The sequence below is a fragment of the Triticum aestivum genome, chromosome 2D (assembly GCF_018294505.1).
Source record: "Triticum aestivum cultivar Chinese Spring chromosome 2D, IWGSC CS RefSeq v2.1, whole genome shotgun sequence".
NCBI classification, from domain to species: domain Eukaryota; kingdom Viridiplantae; phylum Streptophyta; class Magnoliopsida; order Poales; family Poaceae; genus Triticum; species Triticum aestivum.
Genome location: NC_057799.1, coordinates 320,869,683 through 320,879,603, shown reverse-complemented (window position 1 = coordinate 320,879,603; position 9,921 = coordinate 320,869,683). Strand labels below are relative to the sequence as shown.

Sequence of the window (9,921 nt, the reverse complement as noted above, 5' to 3'; positions counted from 1 at the left end):
CGTTGGAGACGGCTCCACGTAATGACAAACATGGTGCTCGACAGTTCCGGTTTGAAGAAGCATGGACGCGGCATGAGAAGTACGATGAGATGCTTACTGAAGCCTGGGAGGCGGCCGGGACGGGCGATCATGGGCTGGCAGCAGTTTGGCAGCGACTGGGACGTGTGTCTAGTTCCCTCCAACGCTGGGCATGTGAGGTCTTTAGCTCTATTAGGAAGAGAATTGCCAAGCTGAAATCACAACTACTTGAAGCTAAAAATAAAGCGCTAGAGACGGGCTGCTCACTGGAGGTCAGGGCAATAGAAGAAGAGTTAAGAGAAATTTATGCAAGGGAAGAAATCATGTATAGGCAGAGGTCGAGGGTAGATTGGCTGCGTGCTGGGGACCAAAATACAAAATACTTTCAGAATAGGGCTTCACATCGGAAGCGCAAAAACACTATCAAGGCACTGAGGAGGGATGATGGTACAAAGTGTACAGTAAATGTCGATATGAGGGAGATGGCCGCAGGTTTTTATGAACAACTCTTCACATCCGAGGGATCAACTGGGACAAACGCATTACTGCAGAATATATCACATGCGGTCACACAGGACATGAATGCTTCCCTTGTATCCCCAATCTCAGATGAGGAGATCGAAGAGGCATTGTTTCAAATGGGTCCGACGAAGGCCCCGGGACCGGACGGCCTTCCGGCTCTATTCTATCAGCGACACTGGTCGTTGTTAAGGGAGGATGTGTGTGGAGCAGTGAGGGATTTTCTAAATGGGGTAGCAGCCCCGGGTGCTTTCAACGCTACCGTTATTGTTATGATTCCCAAGGTGAACTCGCCGGAGTTGTTATCGCAATTTCGACCTATTAGCCTCTGTAACGTTCTCTACAAGATCGCCACAAAGGTGTTGGCAAACCGCCTGAAGCACATCCTCCCTATCCTTATCTCTGAGGAGCAGAGTGCGTTCGTGCCAGGGAGGCTTATTTCTGACAATGTCTTGGTTGCATATGAGTGCGTTCATGCTATTCGAACGCGGAAGAGGAAGAAGGCATTGTGTGCGGTGAAGTTGGACATGATGAAAGCGTACGATCGGGTGGAGTGGATTTTCTTGGAGCAAATGTTAGGACGGTATGGTTTTGCTCCTGAATGGATTGCTAGGATAATGAGGTGTATAACAACAGCAAGCTTCCGGGTTAAATTAAATGGCGACTGTTCAAGATGTTTCTCTCCTTCCAGGGGGTTACGGCAGGGTGATCCACTCTCACCCTACCTATTTCTGTTCTGCGTGGAGGGATTCTCAGCCCTACTAAGGAAGGCGCAAAGGGACAAAAGGATTAAGGGAGTGAACTTCGGGAGCACTGGCCCCCATGTCACGCACCTTCTCTTTGCAGATGATAGCATTGTCTTTCTTGAAGGGACAAATGAAAATATGGAGGCGCTTAAGGATATATTAACACAGTACGAGGTGGCCTCCGGTCAACGAGTTAACTTGCAAAAGTCTTCTATTTTCTTTGGCAAAGGATGTCAAGATGTGATGAAGGTGGAGTTGAAGAACACTTTGGGTGTACAGACGGAAGCTCTGAGTGAGCGGTATTTGGGTCTTCCAACACTGGTTGGGAGATCAAAGGATGGCACTTTCAAATATGTGACGGAGAGCTCTAAAGGAAAGGTGTGTGGATGGAAGGGGCAGGGACTGTCTAAGGCTGCGAGGGAAGTACTTGTCAAATCAGGTCTACAATCTGTACCTACTTTCACCATGAGTTGTTTTCGCCTTACAAAGAAGATGTGCGAGAATCTGACTTCTATCTCCTCAAAATTCTGGTGGGGCGAGGCGAACGGTGAGAGGAAAGTACATTGGATCTCATGGCAGAAGATGTGTGAGGCAAAAAGATATGGTGGCATGGGCTTTAGAGACCCGGAGGCGTTTAATCAAGCTTTGCTCGCAAAGCAGGCATGGAGAATCTTGCAGGTGCCGACTTCTTTATGCGCTCGAGTCCTTAAGGCGAGGTATTTCAGCGAGGATTCAATACTTACAGCAACCTGTCCATCGACGGCGTCATACACTTTCCGTAGCATTCTGCACAGGCGTGATCTCCTTAGGGAGGGACTGATCTGGCGCATCGGGGATGGGTCCCAAGTACGCATACACCATGCCAATTGGATCCCACGAAGCAACAACATGAAACCGCTTGGTCAGGTTTATATGCCGGGTGTCACACGGGTTGCACATCTATTGTCCTCGGATGGAATGAGTTGGAACCTGGGAAGGCTGCAGGCAATGTTCACGCCGGAGGACGTGCATGATATACATCAAATTGCGGTGGGAGGACCCGGCCGGGCAGATTATCTCGCATGGAACTATACAAAGAATGGTTGTTTCACGGTCAAATCAGCATATCACATGTGCATGGCAAAGTTAAGAGCGAGGTCTGGACAGCCAGATACGTCTAGCTCAGTTGCGAAGCATAGAGGATACATGGCATTATGGGACACACAAGTGCCAGCCAAGGCGAAAATTCACATGTGGCGACTAATTAGAAACGGCTTGGCAGTCGGAGCTGAACTTCACCGACGTCGGATTAAACCCGGAGTTTTTTGTGTTGCATGCGGTCGAGAGGAGACTATCTATCACAGATTTTGGGCGTGTCAACATTCAGTACAATTCTGGCAGCTACTACACTTAGAAAGGGGAGTTGCGGTGGCGATCCCACCGCCTCAGCTCGGCTCCCAAAGTGCGTTAGCTAGCTGGCTTCTGAACTGGTTCTCTGGTGCTTCTGGCGACGAAAGGGAGGCGATGATACAGGCGACTTACGGCTTGTGGCTGGCTCGAAATGAGGCAAGGGAGGGATGGAAAATAGCAGCGCCACATGAAGTAATGGCTACTGTTGTAGCACATATGAAGGAGTGGAAGAGCGTGCACATGGAGCGGAGACAACATGCAGCCCCAACACCGCGCTAGAGATGGCAGCCACCTGATGATGGATGGCTTAAAATCAACTCTGATGGTGCTACGTCTAGGCATGGGGACAAGGGTGGAGGAGGCGCTGTGCTGAGAGATCACCATGGAGCGTTCAGGGCGGGTTTGTGCCACCACTTTCCGAATATTGCTGACCCGGAAGCGACTGAAATTTTGGCGTGCAGAAGGGCTTTGGAACTGGCCAGGGAGATCAATGCACAGCGCATACATCTGGAGTTGGACAGTCAAGCCTTGATGCAGATGCTAAAACAGCCCACGAAGAACCTGGGCGTCACTGGTCCATGGGTGGAGGATTTAAAGCTTTTGCTGCATTCTTTTCAGGGTTTTAAAGTCTCTTGGGTTAGGAGATCTGCTAATGTTGCCGCGCACAAGTTCGTTAAGGTAGGGGGTGGGAGACGAACTATGTAAGGTTTGGTTAGAAGCTCCCACGGATTTTGTTCTTGATGTAATTTCGGATGACATTCCAAACTACGTGTTTTAAATAAAGCGGCAGTATTTTTCCCTAAAAAAAAAACCTTCGGCGCAGCAAAGCACGTGACTGCTTCTAGTTTGTGTTTTTTTAAGGGACACTTTGTGCTAATCTTTTTTTTTTTTTGACGGGCACTTTGTGCTAATCTTGATCGATAGGCTATACGTCTTGCACGGAATATTCCATCCAGCGATGCTTCGCATGTTGGACTTCTGTTTCATAAAATCCAAGGTGGGTCCCACATTGTCAGTGACTCGCACACACCTTCCAGCTGGTTGTAAGGGTAACCATCCTTCTCCACGTCCACCCCGCGCTTCGCTCGGCGTCCCCGGCAAAATGCACCCCAAAACCCCGCTTCTCCTCCTCCTCTTCTTCGCCGCCGGCGAGGCCGCGGGGACCTCCCTCACGGCCACCCCGACGAAGCTCACCCAATCCGACCAAGAAATCAAGATCCGGTGGTCCGACCTCCCGTCCCCGGATGGCCTCGACCACGTGGCGATCTACTCCCCGCCGTCCTCCAGCGACCGCGACTTCCTCGGCTACATCTTCCTCAATGGCTCCGCCTCCTGGCGCAGCGGCCGCGGAGAGCTCACCCTCCCACGGCTCCCCAACCTGCGGGCGCCCTACCAGTTCCGCCTCTTCCGCTGGCCCGCCAAAGAGTACTCCTACCACCACGTCGATCACGACGGCAACCCGCTCCCCCACGGCCGCCACCGCGTCGCCCTCTCCGGCGAGGTCGCTTTCGCGGGCTCGGCCGCGCGGCCCGAGCAGGTGCACCTCGCGTTCGCCGATAGGGCCGACGAGATGCGGGTGATGTTCGTGTGCGCGGACGCCGTAAAGAGGGCCGTCAGGTACGGGCTTGAGAAGGAGGAGGAGAAGGGCTGGACGGAGGTGGGCACGGAGGTGAGGACGTACGAGCAGAAGCACATGTGCGACGCGCCGGCGAACGACAGCGTAGGGTGGAGGCATCCGGGCTTCGTCTTCGATGGCCTCATGAATGGGTTGGAGCCCGGAAGGAGGTACTTTTACAAGGTATAAACCAGAGATTGAATTCCCCGCAAGAAAATACCCAGAGATTGAACCTGCAAAAAACTAATTTTATCAATCGCGATAGCAATTTAGCTCCATCAATCTGACTTAGAAGCTCAGATGCATTTAGAGATTGATGTTCGTGTGCATAAGATTCGAGTCTGGGTGTGAGCTAGAGAATATTTCTAGTTTCAGAAGATAGTTCAACCTATGTAGACCTACAGGTAATTGCAAAGCAGCTCCACCATTTTAACTACCCTTGAAGCTAAGGTGGCCCTGAACCTGTGAACCACAGTTAGACCCTTTAAATATAATTCTACATCAGTACTACTCATAATAGAAAATATTCGCCAAAAAGGTGAAATATATGCTTTAAACAAGTACTCCCTCCATATCAAAATATATGCTTTAAAGGTCTTATATTTTGATACAGAGGGAGTATAAGGACAGCCTAGGCCTCATTCGTAGATCGTCTGAATTGGCGTCAAAGTCAAAATCAATGTAATCGTTGACAAATTAATGCCATACAACCTCCAATCAACATACCTTAAGTACACATATTCAGAACATACCACATTACAGAATTGCATACTGAGTTCTAGGGATGTATCAAAACTTTCAGAAAAATACGGCCCAACACATCAGTTTTCATCGGTACCAAAAGGGAACACACCCAAATAATGCTTAAAGTTTCCAAACACAATATAGAGTGGGATCAGTAAACCAGGATTGTTAATATATTATAATACGATAAAATTAATGACGTGAAGTTCTGTATCAGTGTGATCACAACCTTTAGGAGCAATAGCTAGTATATAAAAATGTCATCCTTTTGAGTTGTGATGGAAAGAACTACATACAATTCATTCAAACAATAGCATCTTATGAAACAAAATTCTCAACATTTCCTACACATTAGATCAACAAATCTCCAGAACATGATGTGGTATTAAACAAGATGTGAAAACAAATTATAAGTGGTTGTATCTCTCTGGCTTACCGTCTATGCTCAGTCCTCATAAAAATTAAGGCCGTCGAAGACATAGTCTAGGCCATAAGCCTAACAAGCTGGCCTGTGGGGCAAGCTAAGCTAGCCCAACAGCAGCAAACAATTGTTATCTACATGTTCAGCATGTATTTTCTCTTTAGCTAACTGAGCTATTTTTGGTAGGTCGGTAGTGACCCGGGAGGATGGAGCGAGACATACAGCTTTATTTCACGTGACAGTGAGGCCAATGAAACCATTGCTTTTCTCTTCGGTGATATGGGCACTTATGTACCATATAACACCTACATTCGCACACAAGACGAGAGCTTGTCAACGGTGAAGTGGATCCTCCGTGATATTGAAGCCGTTGGAGATAAGCCTGCATTTATTTCACACATTGGGGACATCAGTTATGCCAGAGGCTATGCTTGGGTGTGGGACCATTTCTTCAGCCAGATTGAGCCTATTGCAGCCAATACTCCATACCATGTCTGCATAGGAAATCATGAGTATGATTGGCCTTCACAACCTTGGAAACCTTCGTGGTCTACATATGGAAAGGATGGTGGAGGTGAATGCGGAATACCATACAGTGTCAAGTTCAGGATGCCTGGGAATTCTGTTCTACCTACTGGCAATGGAGCTCCGGACACACGGAATCTCTATTACTCTTTTGATTCAGGTGTTGTGCATTTTGTGTACATGTCGACTGAAACTAATTTCGTTCAGGGCAGCGACCAACACAATTTCCTAAAAGCTGACCTAGAGAAGGTGAACCGAAGTAGAACCCCATTTGTTGTGTTTCAGGGCCACCGGCCCATGTATACCTCGAGCAACGAAGCCAGGGATTTTGCCATGAGACAGCAGATGATCCAGCATCTTGAACTGCTCTTGGTGATGTACAATGTGACCCTTGCCCTGTGGGGACATGTCCATAGGTATGAGAGGTTCTGCCCCATGAAGAATTCACAGTGTCTGAACACATCATCAAGCTTCATATACCCTGGTGCCCCTGTTCATGTTGTGATCGGGATGGCCGGACAAGACTGGCAACCGATCTGGCAACCAAGGCGTGATCATCCAGATGTTCCCATCTTTCCACAGCCTGGGATCTCCATGTACCGTGGTGGTGAGTTCGGGTACACAAAACTGGTAGCTACCAGGGAGAAGCTAACGCTGATGTACGTCGGGAACCATGACGGACAAGTCCATGACATGGTGGAGATATTCTCTGGACAAACATCTACTGAAGCTAGTGCTACCGAGGCGGTCAATCAAACAAAGCTCGGCTCGGGAACCAGCGCCAAGCTGAAGATTTCCCCATTATACTTGGAAATTGGAGGTAGTGTGATGTTGGCATTGCTGCTTGGTTTTGCCTTGGGATTTCTCCTCAGGAAGAAGAGAGAAGCGGCACAATGGACTCCGGTGAAGAACGAGGAATCCTAAGGATCAGAGATATTTGTCCCTTCACCTTCTGATACCGTCTGACACGAATCAGACCGTGCATCAACACAGTAATGTCATTTCTCAACATTTTTTAGGTTCTGTACGTAGTGCTGTGTTTCCTAGCAGATACAGTGTTTAGGTGTGGTGTGGCTGCGTTTGTATATGGGCAACACAGCTTTCTCCCTCCAGTGTACAATAGTCATCCAAAATAAGCGGCACGTACGATCTTCACATTATAGTAGTGTTGGTTAGTGAGAATGGTTGACCTGTATCATGATGTAACACGATCCATTTGTCACTATTGTGATCATTGTTGCTCTTTTATGTCAGCTGGTTCATCTATGGCACAACATCACACTATATTAAACAAAATCAAAATAGGCATCAACGGAACGTGACCTCGAGTTTACCAGGTGTTAAACTATTGGATGCAGTGTGGATGTGGGTGTGGCCTTCTGGTGAGAGCAAGCTTCTCCACTAACTAGATACTTACTAGCCAAATTATTGCAACTCCCACCATCAATGAAGATACGGACAACATGCAGTTTGACAACCCCTGCTGTTTGGAACAGATTGTGTCACGGATTTAGTTGATTAAGGTCATGCATGCCATATGGTCAGCCCGCAACCAATGGACACATGATCAGGTTTCGTTTGATCCTATTCATTCGGTGAAGGTCATGGATGATCTGCTACTGCTTGATATGCCTACACATAAACACAACATCCCTGATGATCAATGTTGGAGGTGTATGACGTTGGATGGGTAAAAATTAACACTGTTGGGGCCAGCAAAAATGAAGCTCACATGTGAGGAGGTGGTGGTGTGGCTCGATCTCACCTGGCCTTCATGGGAGCTTGGAGTAAACCCTTCATTGGGGTCACTGATCTGCTGATTGTTGAAGCGATGGCTCTATGGGAGACTGTTATTTTTGCGCAACTTCGGGGCTTCTCACATGTGGTGATGAAAATGGACTGCTTATAGGTTGTTAACCTCTGGCTTTCGCGCAACAGTTCTCGTTCTATTGTAGCGCCTATCCGAAGAAATCGTCAAGTTTTATTTCCTTTTCTGTTAGACATGTCCTGCGGGATGTTAATAGTTTGGCGGACCTGTGTGCCAATTGCCAAGCATGTGTGTTCCTTGTTGGTTTCTGAATGCTAGCTCGAGAAATGCCGGAGTTTTCTTGTTAGCAGCCTTAGAGCTGATTGTAACAGGACCATGTTAAAGCAAGAAAACTCCCCAAATTTTCATGGCAAGACAAAGTAAAACGGAATAAATGTGTGATAATATCATACTCTTTTTAATCTACAATGGTCTGGAATTCGATTTAATCACCAAACAAATCTTAGCCATCATAACCTCGCCGCCCCCTTCAAAACCGCAACGAATAACACCAATTTGTAGCTCTTGATAGTATTCTTGATGACCAGCAATGATGTAATGCGTCGGACAGATATACTGCAACAGATCAAACTAGTTTGGACGTTATGGTCTATCCTTTTTCGCTTTCTTGTGAATGATAGGCACTGAAAAACTTAAGCAATATAAACTATGGAAAAGCTGAAAAATCTCAATGAGTAACCTTGAGTTCTGATGCCACATGATCACATTATGGGTGTCTGATCTTTTGATAAGAGGCACTCCTTTGATAAAATTGACAATATACCGTCGGCGGAGGCTATGGGTGTAGCTCTGATAGAATGCCCTTATCATTAGTTTTTTTTTTTGAAACAAGGCAAAAGACTTGCCATTTTCATTTAATAAGGAGAGGTTTGAGAACAGACATCGCCAAGCGGCGGAAAAGCAAAACAATTACTCTCGCGGCATTACATTACGCAAATGCTTAGCACCTGCATTGGCCCAAATCGAAACTTCCTCTTTGATGCCTCGCATGACAATCGCCACCGGCGCCGCTTTGCTCCTGAAGACACGAGCATTCCTTTCATTCCATATCTGCCATCCCACAAGAAGTAACAGGGAAGATAGGGCCTTCGTCGGGAGTGTATTATCAGAGAGAACCGCATCCCACCAAGATTTCACCGAATCGAACAGGAGCCACGGAGCCGTGGGGATAGCAAGCCCAAGCCATGAGAAGACCGTATTCCAAATCCGAACAGAGAAACGACACTTGAAGATCAGGTGTGCTGCAGATTCTTGCACCTGACTGCAGAGTGGGCATTTGTCACAATTTGGCCATCCTCTCCTCTGAAGCCTATCAGCCGTCCAAACTCTGTTGTGGATAATGAGCCACGCGAAAAATTTGCATTTGGGGGGAGCCCATGCCTTCCAAACCGCAGTAGCCGAACTTGAGAGCGGGAGGTCATGAAACTGCGCCAAATACGCAGACTTTGCAGAGTACTGCCCATCATTGGTTGACTTCCACAATATGGAGTCCTGGACACCCGGCTGAATGGCCACAGTCGCTAGCTTCTCCCAAAGGGCCAAGAATTGTTGAAGGTGTTCTAGAGTGAGGCCAGCGTCAATGTTGATTTGTGCTATCCAGTGCCCATCCCTTAAGGCCGTGGCGACCGTAACACCTTTCTTGCGTGAAATATCGAAAATCTTTGGTGGCTTACAGATGCGAAAATGCTATATCTAAAGGCAAATTACAAAGAAGAAGCGTACCACAAAAACATTATTCTAATCCCGCAAAAGGGCATTATTCGAGTCATCGAGTCTTTGGATGGCTAAAGAGATGAATGTGCATAATGTTTTTCTTGAATCAGACTCCCAAGCGGCAACGCGAAAGATCTCGGAACAGAACAAGGACCTCTCAGCTTTGGGTCACATGATGCAGGAGATCAAGACAGTGCTTCAAACTTTTGACGAGCTTAAAACGGGTTGGGTGCGACGCAAGGCTAATTTGCGTAGCATACATTTTTGGCTAGGGAAGGTTGCATCACGTAAAACTTGGTTTCAGGTGCCACCCCAAAGTATTGTTTTGGTGGTAGCCTCGGAGTTTGCCGTATTTTTGAATAAAATGCAACGATTCCAACTCAAATAAAAAAAAGGTGTGGTT

General features: G+C 47.4%; 1 protein-coding gene across 1 annotated transcript; it reads left to right on the top strand.

Annotated features, from left to right (window-relative positions):
* The first annotated feature begins 3,697 nt into the window (after window positions 1-3,697).
* On the top strand, window positions 3,698-7,225 carry LOC123052941 (probable inactive purple acid phosphatase 2). Its single transcript, XM_044476312.1, has 2 exons — window positions 3,698-4,470; window positions 5,639-7,225. Exons 1-2 carry the CDS (start codon window positions 3,775-3,777, stop codon window positions 6,899-6,901), a joined length of 1,959 nt encoding a protein of 652 aa, XP_044332247.1. The 5' UTR covers window positions 3,698-3,774; the 3' UTR covers window positions 6,902-7,225.
* Window positions 7,226-9,921: the final 2,696 nt, after the last annotated feature.